General features: G+C 38.6%; 1 protein-coding gene across 6 annotated transcripts in view; it reads right to left on the bottom strand.

Moving 5' to 3' along the window:
* USP9X (ubiquitin specific peptidase 9 X-linked) overlaps positions 1-20,706 on the bottom strand; it is a 153,585-nt gene that overhangs the window by 19,761 nt on the left and 113,118 nt on the right. For all 6 annotated transcript variants that reach the window (XM_074392152.1, XM_074392155.1, XM_074392154.1 and 3 more), the window contains 7 exons: positions 20,321-20,467; positions 19,368-19,590; positions 16,887-17,107; positions 12,474-12,664; positions 6,521-6,694; positions 2,204-2,345; positions 121-874 (listed from right to left, as the gene is read on the bottom strand). In XM_074392152.1, coding sequence (XP_074248253.1) covers positions 121-874; positions 2,204-2,345; positions 6,521-6,694; positions 12,474-12,664; positions 16,887-17,107; positions 19,368-19,590; positions 20,321-20,467 — 1,852 coding nt within the window. The remainder of the gene's footprint in view (positions 1-120; positions 875-2,203; positions 2,346-6,520; positions 6,695-12,473; positions 12,665-16,886; positions 17,108-19,367; positions 19,591-20,320; positions 20,468-20,706) is intronic.

Here is a 20,706-nt window from a genome sequence, read left to right as displayed (position 1 = left end):
CTCAGGCTACTTCAATTTAGACCCATTTAAAGTGAAAACATTAATTTTATGAACTTAAACATGTTGATGCCTACTAGAAATTATTCTTTATTACTAAGAAGCTAAACTCTTGATACTTACCGGGAGGAGGGTTTAAGTAAACGCCATTACATGTAAGCAGTTTTTTCATAAACTGAAAATACTCCAAACTGTACTGCATTCGGTTATGCATGAATTGTACATTCTGTTTCCGCACACTTCTCTCAATGGCTGATGGCATAATAATCTGATGAGGTCTCGTGGTGACAGCAAGCTCTGATATGTATCTTATCAACTCATCATCTTGGTCTATTGTGTCCATTCGTTCATAAAAAAGTATATAAGCATTCCACCACCTTTTCTGGCGCCTGTATGACATACGCTTCATCATGTGATCAAACACTTCTCCCATGTACTCTCCACCAAAACACTGGTTTTTCATTTCCTCATCATCATCCATTTTACATTCTGTTACATCACCATCATCAAATTTATACCAGCGATTTCTCTCACCATCTCCACCATTCCTTTGGATGATGTAAGAATAATAATGCCCCCCACTCGCCTGACCACTGTGTACAAGCACACCCACAAGTCTGTATTTTGTGCTTCCTGCTGTTTCACTTTCAGACTGCTCACTCTGTTGTATCAACTGACTCTCTGGGTTTACATTATCTCCTTCCAGCTTTGCGACACCTGCAACTGTGTAAGGTTCCATGTCCAGCTCTCGAGGAAATTCAAAATAATCATTGAACTTGATTGCACATTCTCTTTCCCAGTCATAGTCAAATCGTTTTAGTTGAATAGCAAGAACAGGAGGTAATTTTTTAATCAGCAAACGCTTTACGGTATCAACCTAAAATAAATAAGAGAAAGTTACCAAATGTTCTATTATAATCCACAGGAAAAACAAAAACAAAGAACAAAACAAAAAAACAAAAATCCAAGGAAACTTTTAAATAATGCTGAATTCTTAAGACTTAACTGAATTTTTAAGTATAAACAAATACATGACAATGAACATAATCAAGATAATCCTACAAGCTGATTCAAATGCTAACTAAAACTAAGAATACGCAAATGAAAATTTGTTGACTGGTTTCTGCACGTCATTGTTATCTAGCCATTATTACCTGTTTGATGCTGTTGTTCCCATGAAGGTGGTTTGCTATGCACAAACCAAAGAACTACAATAACAGTAGCTGTTATTTGTTACGCAATTAAGATCTCAGGTAATATACTAAGTGCTGCACAAGTAGAAACATAACTAATTCTTACAACCTTCTCTAGTGTGTACTACTGAACCTTAAAGATGAAAATTAGTAATCACAGAGAGGTCAAGTAACTTGCCTCAGGTCTCAGGAGCTGCGGGGGGCAGGCAGTATCACTTTACAGCCCACAGTCTCAATCTTTAAACTTTAAAGTTTCTCTAAGTGGGCTGCATAAGGTCAAAACATCACAAGTGACCTGAAGGTGAAAGGGTTTGGGAGCCCCCAAAATATACCTTATTATTATAATGCGTATGAATCATCTCTCCCAAAGAACTGCTAATAAGTTTCCAAAACAAATGGTTTTATAACATAGGTGGTAAAAGAAATCTTATGTGGCACCTGACTAAAATAAATCTTACGTGGTTCAATAAAGTAATTAATGGTTTTAGCAAATATTATGGTCTTGACAAGTAACCCTGGACATGACAGGAGAACTGTTCTCCTCTATCTTTGAGGGGTTCAATGGCAATGTGTTTCTTGGTAGAGATGGAAAATGTCTGTGTAACTTATATAAGAGAATATGCTATCACATTATTATGACTTTTAAAATTATTCACTCTTTTTTTAAGAGACGGGGTTTCACCATGTTGGTCAGGCTGGTCTCGAATTCCTGACCTCGTGATCCACCTGCCTTGGCCTCCTAAAGTGCTGGGATTACAGGCGTGAGCCACTGTGCCCGGCCCTTATTTACCTGTTTTTCTCTTATTTACCTAGCCCCTTTGGCGCTACTGTTTTTCCTTCCCTGCCAAACCTATTTATCAGTTATCACGTTGACTACTTCTCTGCTACCACTATACCAAGGTAGAAAAAAGTAAAAAGAGGGTGACTTTTAAGGATGAACCAAAAAAACCAATTTCTTCTAAATCCATTAAATGTAATCAAAATTATAATAAACAAAACTGGACAGCCCATACCTTTTTATTGCATTTTTCACAATGATATGCATTTGCACCTTCTAGTAAATCTCCTTTGACATATTGTTCCAAAGAATCAAGAAGATTTTGGTGATTTCTAATGTCTACGTTTAGAGTTGTAAAAGATTCTTCACATTCGTACCTAAAAACGATAAAACAAGAATTTATCCCTTAGTTTTCTAACCATTTATTTAGTTATGGATGTAATGAAAACTATATTTGCCATTTTTATAATATGAAACCCGTAAGTCATAGACTGTTAGCAATAAAAAAGTTAACCTAGGCCGGGCGCGGTGGCCCAAGCCTGTAATCCCAGCACTTTGGGAGGCCGAGGCGGGTGGATCACGAGGTCAAGAGATCGAGACCATCCTGGTCAACATGGTGAAACCCCGTCTCTACTAAAAATACAAAAAATTAGCTGGGCATGGTGGCATGTGCATGTAATCCCAGCTACTCAGGAGGCTGAGGCAGGAGAATTGCCTGAACCCAGGAGGCGGAGGTTGCGGTGAGCCGAGATCGCGCCATTGCACTCCAGCCTGGGTAACAAGAGCGAAACTCCGCGTCAAAAAAAAAAAAAAAAAAAAAAAAAAAAAAAAAAAAAAAAGTTAACCTGATTATTAAGTGAAATGGTATTTTAAAGTTGAATCTGTCTGGGCTCAGAGCTTAATCTCTTTGTGGTATACCATGCTGCTTCTAGTGTTATCTGTTTAGATAGTAATTCATACAGAAGCCAAAGCATGAATTTATTAAATTCTGAAAAGGATCAACTATGAAAAAGCTAAATTTTTTAATGTTCTTCCTTTGCTGTAATGGAAACCTTAGTAAAGCACAAGTTTGAACACACCAATGAGTAGAAGATAAACAATCTGAGTAGGAGCTACAATCCCAATTTTGCATATACACATGTGTCTCAACAGAAACCGGAAAAGTGATGAGACGCATGCATATATACAAAACAAGGCAAGTAAGGAATATATTATCAACCATTAATTTCCGGTTTCTGATGAGACACATGTATATTGAAAAACAAGGGAAGTAAGGAATACATTATCAACCATTAATTCATTCAATGGATAGACTGAGTGTGCCTTCCATGTGTAAAAGCACTGTGGGATATTCAATGTTTAAGATGGTCCCCTCATTTAAGGAATTTTAAACTCAGGAAAAAAAATAGGTACAAAAAGGCATTTATGAATGGTATGAATGGAATATAAAGCAGGTATTAAGCAAATTGTTACTATATAATCAGGGAATACCCCATAGGAAAAAAAAAGACGTTAGATCTTAGACCACACTTCAAAAACAGGATATTCTTCAACATCTATAAAAAGAAGGTGTTCTAACATTAGAGGTCAGCAAAATCTGTAAAGGGCTGGATAGCACATATATTAGGCTTTGTGAGGCATATGGTCTGTGCAGCAACTACAGATGCTCTTTGCTTATGAAATGGCTACATCCCAATAAACCCATCATAAGTTAAAAATACTGAAAGCTGAAAATGCATTTAATACACCTAACTTAACAAACATCATAGCTTTAGCCTAGTCTAGCCTACCCTTAATGTGTTCAGAACACTTACACAGTTGGGCAAAATCTTGCAACACAACGCTTCATGCAATTATCTCATGTAATTCACTGAATACTGTACTGAAAGTGAAAAACAGAATGGTTCTATGGGCACTCTAAAAGTAGAGTTTTTTTCTTTTTTGTATTTAACAAAGTGAGGTCTCACTCTGTCACCCAGGCTGGAATGCAGTGGCATGATCATAGTTCACTGTAACTTATAACTCCTGAGCTCAAGCGATCCTCCTGCCTCAGCCTCCCAAGCCGCTAAGACTACAGGCGTCCACCACCATGCCCAGCTAGTTAAAAAAATAAGACTAGTTTAGTTGTTGATCAGATATTAGGGATCTGATTTCAAGATCATGATCTTTTTACATTTCACTTGCCAAAAAAACCCAGTGATTTCCAAATAATTTAGAAAATTATCTAAAACTAAGGAGGACTGACAGAACAAATGACTCCAAAGTTGGCTGTCTTTATTAAAAATTAAAAACAAGGCCGGGCACGGTGGCTCAAGCCTGTAATCCCAGCACTTTGGGAGGCCGAGGAGGGTGGATCACGAGGTCAAGAGATCGAGACCATCCTGGTCAACATGGTGAAACCCTGTCTCTACTAAAAATACAAAAAATTAGCTGGGCATGGTGGCGCGTGCCTGTAATCCCAGCTACTCAGGAGGCTGAGGCAGGAGAACTGCCTGAGCCCAGGAGGCGGAGGTTGCAGTGAGCCGAGATCGTGCCATTGCACTCCAGCCTGGGTAACAAGAGCAAAACTCCGTCTCAAAAAAATAAAATAAAAAAAAAAAAAAAATAAAAACAAGAGGGCTGGGCGCAGTGGCTCATGCCTGTAATCCCAGCACTTTGGGAGGCTGAGGTGGGCAGATCTCATGGTCAAGAGATCGAGACCACCCTGGCCAACATGGTAAAACCTCATCTCTACTAAAAAATAAAAAAATTAGCCGGGCGCGGTGGCTCAAGCCTGTAATCCCAGCACTTTGGGAGGCCGAGGCGGGTGAATCACGAGGTCGAGAGATCAAGACCATCCTGGTCAACATGGTGAAACCCCGTCTCTACTAAAAATACAAAAAATTAGCTGGGCATGGTGGCGTGTGCCTGTAATCCCAGCTACTCAGGAGGCTGAGGCAGGAGAATTGCCTGAACCCAGGAGGCGGAGGTTGTGGTGAGCCGAGATCGCGCCATTGCACTCCAGCCTGGGTAACAAGAGCGAAACTCCGTCTCAAAAAAAAAAATAAAAATAAAAAAATTAGCTGGGCCTGGTGGCGCACACTTGTAGTCCCAGTAGCTTGGGAGGCTGAGGCAGGAGGTTCACTTGAACCCAGGAGGCGGAGGTTGCAATGAGCCGAGATCATGTTACTGCACTCCAGCCTGGTGAAAGAGCAAGACTCCATCTCACAAACAAACAAACCAAGAGGTTAAAATTTTATTGTTCGCCTAATATAAAAGGCCTTTCGAAAGGACTAAAAGTTGCCTAGGCTAAGTAAACATATGAGTGGGAAGACTATAACTTGATAGAAATTTCTCATTTATATAGTATTACCTCTCCCACAATCATTTCCTGGTAATCAAAAACAAAATACTCCCACAAACCACATGTATACTCAACCCATGACTATATTTAATACAGTTTGGATTGTAGAAAATACTATCTTACTGTGACATTTTGGTGAAAAACGATTGCAAATCAACATTAATTTGTAATATAACAAGACAAGTCCCAAAGTAAAACTTCCATATGACAGACATGTGTGTTTATCAGTAATGAACTAATAGAAGCCCTTAATCAATTTTCTTTTTAAGTCGAACAATTTGTTTTGTCAATCTTTTTCTTGTAATAAATTTTTTACAAGAAAAAATTTAGTTGACAAAAATTAAGTTTTGTCAACTCTGATATAAATGTTTCATATACAAATATACCTTAATGACAATAATCAATGCTATTTTAAAAGTCATTATTTCATTTGTATAGAAAATACTACCACAGCTTTGTCGTCTTCTAAACTTACTGTATTTACACTATTATAATCACTCAAGTTCTAAGATAAAGGGCAAATTTATAAGTAACACCTGTAGCTATATGCAAAATGCCATTTTATTTCCCCAGGAATAATCATCTGTAAAAGAATATGAGAGGAGGCTGGGCGTGGTGGCTCATGCCTGTCATCTCAACACTTTGGGAGGCTGAAGTGTGAGGACTGATTTTGAGGTCAGGAGTTCTGAGACCAGCTTGGGCAAAATAGCAAGATCCCATCTCTAAAATAACTAAAAATTAGCCAGGTGTGGTGGCACATGCCTGTAGTCCCAGCTATTTGAGAGGCTGAGGCAGTAGGATTGCTTGAGCCCAGGAGTTCAAAGTTACTATGAGTTGCCATCATGCCACTGCACTCCAGCGTGGGCAACAGACAGAAACCCTGTCTCGAGAAGGAAAGAAAAGCGAAGAAAAGGAAGGAAGCGAAGGAAGGAAGGAAGGGAGGAAGGGAGGGAGGGACTGTAAGAGTATAATATAATAAAATGGCTAAGAGATCAGGTAGAGTAGAAGGAACTAAAAGTTATTTGACAAAAACAAAAAACAGCCCCACAGCAGTAAGGTAGTATGCACAGTATATAAATCATTCAGTTTCAGGTATTTAATAATCAGTGACATACTCCACTTTTGTATGTAAGTACTAGTAAAAATTTTATTTTTGTTAGTATATACATGGTACAACATATACTTTCAATGTGTAATTATAGTACGTACCTATGTGGGCAGCCTTGGCAGATCTTCTGATCAGCAAAGGAACCTCCTAAGACTTTACTTAGCATAGCTGGATGTCCTAAAGCTTTTAAAGCTTCATCTAAACTATCCACCAATGAATTAAAAAATTCTAAAGCATCGTGTTGTTCACGTAGATTAACAGGTTCACCCCAAAGCCTAAGAAATGAATGAAATAAAACATGTAACATGTGACATTCACAGAACAATATGTACAACTGTATTTTTCAGGGGAAAAAAAAGTAACAGGACCACAAACAACAGTATATAAAACTGAGATTTCACTCCTCAACTATATGGAAAAGGAGAAAAAAAATGAATGTGCTTTCCCTATAGAGTGTAGTGGGGTAAGAGAGTGAGCCTCATAGTAAAACTAGTACTCTAGTGGCAAAGAACTGCCATGAAACCAGTGGGCTAACTGATGGGTAGTATGGCTCCAAGAAGAATGGTCGCTTCAGGTGATATGGCACATGCATGCCATTTTGAATACAATTAAAAATACTATTAAGATGAGGTGGTGGATCTCACTCTTATGTGGATGTTACAATTAGCTATTATTTCATTTTGCTTAAATTTTGGATTACAGATAGTAAAAATATCAGATCTAGTTACCCTTAAATTTATTTTTTTCCCAAGTGAAGAGAGAAAAGTTTAACTTGGTCTAGAGTTAATCTCTTGAATAATCTAAGAAAACACACCATCACTACATATCACAAAATGAGAACTGATACTGCTAAAACCCAGGCACTGCTGGAAACTATCAATAATACCTGATTTTGTATTTACAGAATAATGCACGTAGAGAATTTAAGTGTATTTGTTCTAAGCAAGAAATGACATTTTTAAGTATGCCAGAAGAACTGTCTTTTGATACTTTTGTAAAACCTCTTCTATGTAGCAAATAATCTCATCTTTATTATATTTTAGACAAGAATTTATATACAGTAAGTTTAAAATCAAATACATTATTTGTTAAAAATCAGCTTGTTTCGTTATTGGAAACTTTACCAGGCCATTCTATTTACTTTGAAACAATACTCAACTCCTCAAACTTTCAAACATATAATCCGACTTACTAATTTCAAAAGGGAAAAGGTACCCTTTATAACGGAGAGATCTGTTAAGACACCAAGAAATCAAAATTATTATCACTTAATAATTAAGTGGATAACACATGCCTCCCAATACAGTGCAGTGAGAAACACATAACATCACTTATGTAGTTTCACTGCCCACACTCCCTCAACATTTAACATGAAGCTAATCATGAGGAAACAATCACACAAGTAAAAAAAGACACCGTGCAAGACAACTGGCCTGGACTCTAAAAATTTCAGTGCGATACAAGTGACAAGTTAGGGAGATTATTTTACATAAAAGGCAACTAAAGAGGTAACAGCCATGCCCGGTGCAGTGGCTCATGCCTGCAATCCCAGCACTTCGGATCCAAGGCGGGCAGATCACCTGAGGTAAGGAGTTCAAGACCAGCCTGGCCAACATGGTGAAACACCGCGTCTATTAAAATACAAAAAGTAGCTGGGCATGGTGGCTGGTGCCTGTAATCCCAGCTCCTCGGGAGGCTGAGGCTGGAGAATTGCTTGAACATGGGAGGTGAAGGCTGCAGTGAGCTGAGATCACAACACAGCACTCCCGCCTGGGTGACAGAGTGAGACTCTGCCTCAAAAATAAATAAATAAAATAAGAGGTAACAGCTGAATTCTTGTGATTCCTTCATGAGTATCAGATTGGGGTAGAAAGATAAGTTATAAAGACCATTATTGAGAAATCAGAATATATATTGATGAATATTAGAGATTAAAAATTGATATTATATTACTTGGATATAATTGTATTATACATAAGTAGGAAAATTGCCTTATTCTGTTTTTTTTTTTGTTGTTGTTGTTGTTGTTGTTGAGACGGAGTTTCGCTCTTGTTACCCAGGCTGGAGTGCAATGGCACGATCTCGGCTCACCGCAACTTCCGTCTCCTAGGTTCAGGTAATTCTCCTGCCTCAGCCTCCTGAGTAGCTGGGATTACAGGCACGCACCACCATGCCCAGCTAATTTTTTTTTTTTTTTTGTATTTTTAGTAGAGACGGGGTTTCACCATGTTGACCAGGATGGTCTCGATCTCTTGACCTCGTGATCCACCCGCCCTGGCCTCCCAAAGTGCTGGGATTACAAGCTTGAGCCACCGCGCCCAGCCGAAAACTGCCTTATTCTGATATATCATCTTTTTTTTTTTTGTATTTTGAGATAGAGTCTCACTTTGTTGCCAGACTGAAGTGCAATGGCATGATCTTGGCTCATTGCAACCTCCACCTCCTGGGTTCAAGCGAACCTCCTGCCTCAGCCTCCCAAGTAGCTGGGACTACAGGCACATACCACCAGGCCCAGCTAATTTTTTGTATTTTTTAGTAGAGATGAGGTTTCACCATGTTGGCCAGGATGGTCTCAATCTCTTGACGATGTGATCCGCCCACCTCGGCCTCCCAAAGTGCTGGGATTACAGGCGTGAGCCACTGCGTCCGGGTTAATATATGATCTAAGATACATGCTGAAGTATGAAGGGGTAAAGTGTCATGTTTGCAAATTACAATCAATTTAAAATAAACCAAAAACCAAGTATACATATGGCAAGATAAGCAAATATGCCAAAATGTTAACTAGTAAAACTGGGTAAAGAATATAATATAAAGGTGATGATTATACCTCTTCTTTACCTTTACTGTAGGTTTGAAATTTTTGAAAATAAAAAAGTGAGGTGAGGAAGTGTAGTTAACTAACCCACGTGTATCAAGAGTAGATTATGTATCTAAAGTGTGGATAATCCAAAGTGCTAGTCTATACAAACCGAGCTCCACCAGCACAGGGAGTAACTAATTGAAAAGTCGAAAAGCAAAGGCATTACAAGTGAAAGAATTATAACTGAATGACAAATTAAGACAAAAGCTTAAAGAGAATAAGCCTTGGCTGGACGTGGTGGCCCACATCTGTAAGCCCAGCATTTTGGGAGCTGAGGCGGGTGGATCACCTCGAGTCAGGAGTTCAAGACCAGCCTGACCAATATGCTGAAACCCCATTTATATTAAAAATACAAAAATTAGCCAGGCATGGTGGCAGGCGCCTGTAATCCCAGCTATTTGGGAGGCTGAGACAGGAGAATTGCCTGAACCCAGGGGTAGAGATTACGGTGAGCCGAGATCATGCCACTGCACTCTAGCCTGGGTGACAGAGGACTCTGTCTCAAAACACCACCACCACCACCCCACCAGTATAAGACTGTTTGTGCACTTCAATTCGGCAGAGCATCAACAGAAATGCTAAAAGCCTTAAAGCAGAGATGGAATAATCTAGAGAAAGAAGACAGAGCTGGAATAGTCAGAGAGGAAGGAGAGTGTTATGCTAGATGATGGGACTAAAAGCAAAATGAGAGCTGGGTGGGAGGGTGGTCCACACAAGCCACTAGTACAGAGTAAGTAGAGGGCCTAGTTAGGGGAGGAAAAGGAATTTATACTGCTCTGTCAGAAGGAGGAAAGGCATACTAGAGTATCAGTGTCAGGTGACCCTTTGTTTCCTACTCCTCTCAGCTGGCTGGGAAGCACCTTGAAGGGAGTCTAAGGAAGACTTACAAACCAAATGAAACCAAACCTCACTGCTATAAAGAATTATAGCTCTTTTCATACACAGTAAGAGTTACATGGTTGTACTGTAACCATGTTTTTAGCACAGTGCATGACGTAGTACTGACATTAAAAAAAGTCAAAACAAGATCAAAATGTAATTGAGTTTTCTAACTTAAAAAATATAGTTGGTGAGGGCAAGTTTCCCTTTATAGATCTTTTGTAGCTAGTAAATGAAAAAATCAGTTATATTATTATTATTTTGTAACCCTGAAAAAATCCTGTATTAAGACAATGATAATCGGCTGGGTGAGGTGGCTCACTCCTGTAATCCCAGCACTTTGGGAGGCCAAGGCAGGTGAATCACCTGACACCGAGTTCAAGACCAGCCTGGCCAACGTGGTGAAACCCCATCTCTATTAAAAATACAAAAAATTAGTGGGATATGGTGGCGGGCGCCTGTAGTCCCAGCTACTTGAGAGGCTGAGGCAGGAGAATTGCTTAAACCAGGTGTCCCCAAACTTTTTACACAGGGGGCCAGTTCACTGTCCCTCAGACCGTTGGAGGGCCGCCACATACTGTGCTCCTCTCACTGACCACCAATGAAAGAGGTGGCCCTTCCTGAAGTGCAGCGGGGGGGGGGGCTGGATAAATGGCCTCAGGGAGCTGCATGCGGCCCATGGGCCGTAGTTTGGGGATGCCTGGCTTAAACCCAGGAGGCGGAAGTTGCAGTGAGCCAAGACTGAGCCACTGCACTTCAGCCCGGGCAACAGAACAAGACTGTCTCCCCTCCCTGCAAAAAAAAGGCCAGGTACAGTGGCTCATGCTTCTAATCCTAGCACTATGGGAGGCTGAGGCAGGCGGATCATGAGGTCAGGAGTTCGAGAGCAGCCTGGCCAACATGGTGAAGCCTGTCTCTACTAAAAATACAAAAATTAGCTGGGCATAGTGGTGCACGCCTGTAATCCTAGCTACTCGGGAGAACTGCTTGAACCTGGGAGGCGGAGGTTGCAGTGAACTGAGATTGTGCCACTGCAGTTCATCCTGGGCAACAGAACAAGACTCCACCTCAGGAAACAAACAAAAAGATAATGATAATCAATTGTGGTTAACATCATAAGACAGACATTATCATGCCATTCCTCATGGAGATCAACATTAACCCCTATGAAGTAGCTTTACTTATCCATTCCACAACAAGAAAAATAATACCTCAATCTTATCGAGCTTCTCTAGCTCACAACGTGTTTATAGAAGACACAGGTGACCAAGAAAAACAGAAAATAATAAAAGACCACAGGGATTCCATCAACAAAATTCAGACTATGGGGAAATTTACAGGGTAAACTATTTGTCCCCTGATTCTCGCCTAATTGTAAAGGGGGAAAAAACCCAGATTAATAATCAAGAGTCATCATCAACCATTTGTGGTAAATGGACCTCAACTGAATCTTAATTTTTAAAAGTATCAGTAAAAACTGATTCTGAGATAACTCCTTAAATTCAAACACTGAGAGATATTTGATATTAAGCAATTTAAAAACTTAATGGTATCATGGTCATGTTTTGAGACAGACATTACAGACCCATACTAAAGTATTTGTAGATGGAACTAAGTTTCGCTTCACAACAATCTAGAAAGAAATAGGTAATGGATGGGTGCGGTGGCTGACATCTGTTATCTCAGCACTTTGGGAGGCTGAGGTGGATGGATCACCTGAGGTCAGGGGTTCGAGACCAGCCTGGGCCAGAATGGTGAAACCATGTCTCCACTAAAAATACAAAAAATGAGCCAGGTGTGGTGGTGGGCACCTGTAATCCCAGCTACTTGGGAGGCTGAGGCAGCAGAATTGCTTGAACCTGGGAGGCGGATGTTGCAGTCAGCTGACATCGTGCCATTGCGCTCCAGTCTGGGCAACAAGAGTGCAACGCCGTCTCAAAAACAAAAAACAAAAAAAGAGAGAGAGAGAAAAGAAATAGGTAATAGGCATACAGATTGAATGATGCTGGCCACAAGTTGTCTACTACTGAGGTTGGGTGACAAGTATACAAGGGGCCATACTATTTTTTCTACTTTTGTATTTATTAGACATTTTCCTAATAAAAAGTTAATAATATCATTAAGAGACTAAAGGATGCTGCCCTTCCTTACCATGATGAAAAACAAAAAACAACCCACCCAACTGAGGACAGTTTGAATATTACCAGTGCTTAAAAAAAAAGATGCCTTCCAACATGTCTTTTAGAGGTTCTATGTTAGTGTACTGAGTTGTTCATTTATGAAGTATCTGTATTACTATTCATCCAGTTTACCTGAACTGTTTCCAAAATCCTCTGGGCACGTAATACTGCAGTCGAGAAGCAGCTAAATGACCAAAGATGACCTGAAGGTGTCTTAGGACACCAATGTTGTACTCTTTTCTATCTTCAGTTTTACTTAATGCTGGTTTATCTTCAAATTGTTGAGGATATCCAAATACATCATCCCTGGGATCGACATTGCTCTAGAAACCAAAAAACATCACCAATGAGCTAAAGTAGAGTATAATATGATGAGAGAAGTGCCAAGCAGTTAGGGAACAAATGACTTGTATTCCTATTATGCTCATTTCCAAAGCACTTAATTTTTTTTTTCTTTTTGGGTGTCTTGCATTGGAATTAAATTTTATAAATTTTTAGTATTTAGCATTTATCCCCACCATTTCACATAATATTTATCATAACCAAATATCTATAACCATGTATAAGAAAGAAAGATAATACAGTATAGAGTTAACATAGTTAATTTAGACTGAACCAGACACAAACGCAGGCTCTACCACTTATAAGCCAACTAACTTTGAGCAAGTAAAAATTACTTAAACTTTCTAAGCTTTAAGTTTCTTTTTTTTAAATTTATTTATTTTTTATTTATTTTTAACGAATTTTTTTTTTTTTAAAGACAAAGTCTCACTCTGCCGTCCAGGCTGGAGTGCAGTGGCACAATCTTGGCTCACTGCAACCTCCACCTCCCAGGTTCAGGCAATTCTCCTGCCTCAGCTTCCTGAGTAGCTGGGATTACAGGCATGCGCCACCACGCCCAGCTGATTTTTGTTATTTTTAGTAGAGATGGGTTTCACCATGTTGGTCAAGCTGGTCTCGAACTCCTGACCTCGTGATCTGCCCGTCTCGGCCTCCCAAAGTGCTGGGATTACAGGCGTAAGCCACCGTGCCTGGCCAGCTTCAAGTTTCTTTATGAGTGAGTGGGATAATATATTCCTCATGTAGCTGGTGTATATAACATGCTCAGATCTATCAATAAAGTATACCTATTAATATTAGCATAGTCATTCTTTGCTTAATGGCAGGGATAAACTCTGAGAAATGCATCATTAGGTGATTCTGTCATGTGAACATCGTAGAGTGTATCTATAAAACATAGATGGTATAGCCTAATTGCTCCTAGGTTGTAAACCTGCACAGCATGTTACTGTACTACATACTGTAGAAAACTGTAACCCAACAGTGAATCTGGGCATTTAAAAATAGAAAAAATTAACTCAAAATGAATCAAAATTCTAAATGTAAAAGCTAAAACCACAGAACCCTAAAAAAAAAAAATAGAGCAAAAGCTTCAAGATAATGGATTTGGCAATGATTTCTTAGATATGACACTAGAGGTATAGACAACAAAATAAAGTATCTGCAAATCACATATCTGATATGGAGTTAATATCTAGAACATAGAACTCTTAAAACTCAAAAATACAACTCCATTTAAAAACAGACAAAGATGATGCATAAGTGGCCAATAATAAGCACAGCAAAAGAGGCTAAAAATCATTAACCATTTGGGAAATGCAAATCAAAACCATGACGAGATACTACCTCACACTCAATTAGGGTGTCAACTATCAGAGAGAGCAAATATAACAAGTGTTGGCAAGGATGTGGAGAAACTGGAACTCTTGTGCACTGCTGGTAGGAATGCAAAATGATGCAGTCACTGTAGAAAACAGTTCCTCGAAAAATTTGGCTGTGTAAGGTGGCTCACACCTATGATCTCAACATTTTGAAAAGGCCAAAGCAGGTGGATCACCTGAGGTCAGGAGTTCGAGACCAGCCTGGCCAACACGGTGAAACCCCATCTCTACAAAAATACAAAAATTAGTGGGAAGTGGTGGTACAAGCCTGTAGTCCAGCTACTCAGGAGGCTGAGACAGGAGAATCACTTGAACCAAGAAGGCAGAGGTTGCAGTGAGCCCAGATTGCACCACTGCACTCCAGCCTGTGTGACAGAGTGAGTGTCTCAAAAAATAAATAATAATAATAATAAAAAGCATCACCATATATCCAGTACTTCCACTTCTGAGCATATACCTAGAAATACTGTGAGCAGGGTCTCAAACAGATATTTGTATATCCATGTTCATGGCAGCCTTATTCACAATAGCTCCAATGGGGAAGCAATCCAAATGTCCACTGACAAACGAATGGATAAGCAAAATGTGGTATATACATATAATGGAATATTACTCAGACTTTAAAATGAAAAAAGCCAGCTATGAAAAGGCAAATAGTGTATGATTTCACTTATATGAGGTATGTAGAGTAGTCAATAATAGAGACAAATAGTAGTTGCCAGAGGCTGTGGGGAGGGGGAATGGGGAGTAGTTTAATGGCAACAGTTTCAGTTTTGCAATATGAAGAGTTTTGGAGATGGGTGGTGGTGATGGTGTACAACAATGTAAATGTATTTAATATTACTGATCCGTACATTAAAAACAGTTAACATGGCAAGTTTCATGTTATATGTATTTTATCACAATTTAAAAAACAATAGGAGTAGTGGTAGAAGATGTAACATGAAGACAGAATTCCTAAAGGCCATAATCATATTGCAGCTACAGAACAGAACTTGTTTTTACATTTAACTGAGTATCTTTCAATATTCTCTAAATTGTATCTGAGACCTCTGATATAGAAATAGACAACATCCAGTCCCTGCCCATGAGAAACTTATAGTCTAGAGATGAAAACAAAAACGTAAGCCAAAAAGAAAACCAAAACCCGAAAAAACCCACGAAAACTCCCACAGTGCACTGGGGTGCCGAGACAACATACAGCAGAAGATAGCTTGAGAGTAAAGGTGGGACAACTTATTTGAAATTGTATTATATTTTTGTGTGCTTCATTTACTTCTTTACTACAATTACCTATATCTACTTGTGTTTAACTCAACATCCCAGGTATATGATGGGTTACAGAACTGGAATTTGAATTACATTTTTTTTCCTCAGAGCAGTGATTTCTAACCAGGTATGGGTGTAAGTGTCATTTATGAAGCCTTTTTCTTTTTCTATACCCAATTCCTGCAGATACGAAGCTTTTAAAAAAAATAAAAATGCTCAGACCCCAATCCCTAGACCATCTGGTACAGCCGGTCTAGGGAAAAGTTGAGGCAAGTCGATGTTACAGAAGCTCCATAATTGATAAACTACTTCTTCAGAGCAAAATAAGTTCTGGCAACTGAAGGGAGAGAATGAAAAGAACCATTTACTACAATTAGAATACACTCTGGCTTCTGTCCTCAGTGCCATCACTATAAACAGGAAAAGTTAAAATAAAACCAAGGAAATATCATAAGGTAAGTACAAATATGACCACAGCTTAAGTCTTCTTGCCATATGGTCTTCTTTAAAGAGCCATCTTATAGTTATGTCAATTCTGATTTGCCACTACAACTCAACTTCCTCACTGCTTTATATTGCATTGGATACTCAACTCAGTGGGCAGCCTAAATTTTGCCACAAGACCATGTAACTATTTAAAAAGTAGGGGAAGTTTGTTTCCTAATTGAGAATAGTTATTATCTAATGGAAATTCAAAGAGTAACCTAAAAGCAAGCACAGACAGTGAAACTGGCGGATACTATATAACTTGGCATAAAATAGCAAATTAAAAATTTGAAAAAAATTTAAAACGTATTAAAAATGAATGTTCCTACCATTAAACAAACTCCATATTATACTAAATATACCAAAATAATGAGTATATTAACTGTTGCTTTTTTTTTTTGAGACTAAGTCTCACTCTGTCATCTAGGCTGGAGTGCAGTGGTGCCATCTTGGCTCACTGCAACCTCCATCTTCCAGGTTCAAGCAATTCTCCTGCCTCAGTCTCCCGAGTAGCTGGGACTACAGGTGCATGCCACCATACCCAGCTAATTTTTGTAATTTTGGTAGACACAGGGTTTCACTATGTTGGCCGGGCAGGCTGGTCTTGATCACCTGCCTCAGCCTCCCAAAGTGCTGAGGTTACAGGTGTGAGCCACCGCAACTGGGGAACTGTTCCTTTAAAAATGTACAAACTATTCTAAAAATTAATTGCAGTTTAAAGTCTGGTAGGTAGTGAGCACTATACTGTCTTAAGAGGGAGCAGTTCATGCTGGCTGGCAGAAGTTCATTCCTACTTACTTTTTTTTTTCTAAGACAGGGTCTCACTCTGTCACCCAGGCTAGAGTGTAGTGGCATGATCAAGGCTCACTGCAGCCTCAAGCTTCCAGGCTTAAGCAATCGTCCTGCATCAGTATCCTGAGTAGCTAGGACTACAGGTGTGTGCCCAGCCCATCCCTACTTTCGAATACACTTTAACAGGTCTGATGAAATATAATATTCTCTTAAGAGAGAATAGTATCTTATATCATGACTTGAAACACAGAAAACAGAAATGGTAACTCAAATTTACCTCATTGTCCTGCTTCTCATCCCCAGACATATCATCATCTACATCACTACCTGTGCCTTCAATTGCAAGAATACCATTCCTAATGGAAGGAATCATGTAGAGTTGCTGAATCACAGAATTCATGTAACAAGTAGCACCGGCATTTTTCAGCCCCACAAATCCTTTGGGTGGGCGGGGCCCAACAGGTGGCAGATATTCCCACTCAGTAAGTGCTTCACAAGCTGAGAGAAGAAAAGATTCTTGTAGCATGAACACAGCCATTTTGTCCTTTCAAACTCTATTATGCTGACAAAGCAACCCTGGCAATAATTCTACTACCCATAATTCCACTAAACCTGCCACAACCTGAAGCAGTGTTCTAAGTTTGCGCTTCATCTTCAAACAATCTAAAATATACAGCAGCGTGCACCATTGTACAGATTCTTATCCAATCACCCACAAACCTGTGTTTTATCTGATGTTGTTTCTGTGGCAGTCTCAAAAGAACAAGATGGTATATCCCTAATGTCTACATGCTAACTTTACTTGCATCTTCATTTTTCAGCCATTATTAACTTTCTTAATATTTTATACTTTTGCCTTCAAATTTGCCAAGGAATGAAATGTTATCTTAATATATCAACACATCCTACTTTTCTCAGTTTTAAATAATCCTAAAACCACATGGGCTCACATCCTGGTTCTGATGCTTATCAACTTTTTCCCCCCACCTTTAGGTGACCTTATGTTTCTTCCTAATAAACGTAATAATAAAAGTAACACTTGCCTTTCTTATGTCTATAATGCTATTTTGAGGAGCAAGCAAGACAGTAATTTGTGATAATTGTAAACCACTGTACATCTTCCTATCTCCCTCCCACCTAATATAAACCTGGAAACAAGTATCATTGTCTAGGGAACCAGTTAATTACATATTACTGACAAAGTTACATAGCCAAAAATGCAACCAGGTAAACATTTATGTGTTGGCAGGGAACAATGACAGATACAGAGCAATGCAAAGAACACTGTACTATACTCTATGATCTGTGACGATAATATTAACCCCCATCAAGTTAAAAAAAATACAATACATAGATTTGATAGGACAGCTAAAGATCTAACCTTTTTAAGCAATCAATTTATTCAGAAATTCCTAACATGTTATTTAAAACTTCCTAACATTCTGAAACACATCAAGAAGTAATTTGACATGTTCTTAAAGATTTGCTATCATCAGTTATATTTTTAAGTGTTCTCAACAGTGATTTTCTCTTAAAACGAAACAGCACCAATTATGCTTATTTCTGTTTTTTTCTGTTATTAATGTTTTATATTGCCCTTGCCCCTTTTGAGCTTCAATTTCTTATCTGTAAGGTCTGAAATCTGCAGTCTATTCATGTGCTTGATGTGGGCATTAAATGAGAACATAAATAAGGTGCACTAAAATGGTAACTTCTCATGTTCTAATTTTCAAGGCCAGATTTTCTTTGAACGCATAAAAATAATGTTAAGGAACTTCTAAGTGAGGACCTGAAAGGTTTTCCAATACTTGCAATTTAAAGTTTTAAGACTGGGACAGGTGCGGTGGCTCACACCTGGTATCCCCAGCACTTTGGAAGGCCGAGGCAGGTGGATCACCTGAGGTCAGGAGTTCAAGACCAGCCTGGCCAACATGGTGAAACCCTGTCTCTACTAAAAAAAAACAAAAAATTAGCTGGGTGTGGTGGCAGGTGCCTGTAATCCCACCTACTTGGGAGGCTGAGGCAGAAGAATCACTTGAACCCGAGAGGTGGAGGTTGCAGTGAGCCAAGAACACCCCATTGCACTCCAGCCTGGGCAACAAGAGCAAAACTCTGCCTCAAAAAAAATAAAGTTTTAAGTCTGTACTACTCTACGGCATTTAATTTGGCTATTTTTAAATCTGGAGTTTAGATTTTATGTCAGGTTTCATGAGATGAAATTTATCTTGCCAAATGGCCATATCACTTATAGGGTGACATTTAACAAATGTTTGAATTTTTTTCTATATTAAGGTTGTCTGCTTATAATGGTCTTAACTATTCATTTGTTTTTCTTTTTTCTTTTGAGATGGAGTCTTGCTCTGTCATCCAGGCTGGAGTGCAGTGGCGCCACCTCAGCTCACTGTAACCTCCATCTCCTGGGTTCAAGTGATTCTCCTGTCTCAGCCTCCTGAGTAGCTAGGATTACAGGTGTGTGCCACGACACCTGGCTAATTTTTGTATTTTCAGTAGAGATGGGGTTTCTCCATGTCGAACTCCTGGCCTCAGGTGATCCATCCACCTTGGCCTCCCAAAGTGCTGGGATTACAGGCCTGAGCCACTGCACCTGGCCTATGTTATTAATTACACATTCACTCACTAAAAATGTTGAACTAGTTACTGAAAGAAATATGTAAGTTGGAACTAGAAGAAAAACAGATAAACAGAAATGTGAAACACTGGAATGATCAATTATCACATTATATTTTAAAATACTTACTGGTTATTGCTGTGCCAATGTAATACATTTCAGTCAAAGAATCTACTATTTGTTTGAGATTCCTCACACAGCCAACAGCTAATGCTACAAGTAATTCAAAACCAGCATTAATTGTAGGTGGTGAACCACAAACTGGAATAGCCTGTTCGGCTGGGAGCTCTCCATTTCTCATATACTGTAGGTAAACATTGGATGCAGGAAATATGAAATCATCAATTAATTCCTAAAAAGTTGAAAAAGAGAGTACATATTAGCAATGCTAGGCATTTTTAGGGAAAAAAAGTCTCCTGTAAGTAAATAATTTTAAAGTTACTCATTAGAATTTAAGATCTCATTACATCTCAGAAAACTCAAATTTTCTAATAAAAAGATCTTCCTTCACAACACTATTTACCATCATTAACATACCTAATTTCCCAGATTAATTTGTAAATATTAAGAAAGAACTGAATTTAGTACTTATCAAAATTTATATTTTAAATAAGTTTCCTCCTTTAGCCAAATGTATAGCAAATTAAAAACTATTTTGAATAGAAACAAAATGTATAAAAATGAAACTGTTTCCTTATTACAAGAAACTCACTAAAGATATACAAGATGCATTCTTACAAAACAGGTTTGCCTCATTAAATAAAATGAATTCAGATTTTCCAAAGAGAAAAATTAAATAATTACTTTATAAAGTATCTTATTTATCTATTTATTTTGAGACAGTGCCTTGCTCTGTTGCTCAAGTGAGCCAGCATGTCCAGCCACAAAATCTTAAATACAAATTTAGAAATGTCTCTTGAATAAGACTGTTTTTCTTAAATTACTGTCAATTTGATGAAGATTCTTTAAAAAAAAGATCAAGAAAATATAAAGACTATCTGATACTACTATAAATTATTTAGATTTGATCATTAATATTTAGAAGGTTGTATCTCGCTAACAGCCAGTAACACAGAACTTACTTTAATGAGATTAGCACCTCCTTTTTCACAACCAATATGAAATTTTTTCTCAGAAGTTTGAAAGGCCAGTAACTCCTTTGTCACTCCAAGGTGGCCCTCTAAGATCGTTTCTTCAATACCCGTCTCTCCTGTTCTTTTAACATCATCCTGCCAAAGGGGGAAAAAAGATCAAATGTCTAGCTTATGAAAGAGAGGTAAAGGGGGGCAGAGGAGCCAGAACAAGACAGAGACGGAGGGACATGATACAACTTCCTTAAGTCTTTCCATTCAAGTAAGTTTGTTTTCTTCAGAACTTTCTAGAAATAGGCTTTATGAACTACTAGAATAAATGCTAATTTAAAGGCTAGAAACTACAAATCTCTTCAGAAATACATTCTTGTAACATT

The sequence above is a fragment of the Saimiri boliviensis genome, chromosome X, assembly GCF_048565385.1.
Source record: "Saimiri boliviensis isolate mSaiBol1 chromosome X, mSaiBol1.pri, whole genome shotgun sequence".
NCBI lineage: Eukaryota > Metazoa > Chordata > Mammalia > Primates > Cebidae > Saimiri > Saimiri boliviensis.
This window is presented reverse-complemented; position numbering and strand designations above follow the sequence as displayed.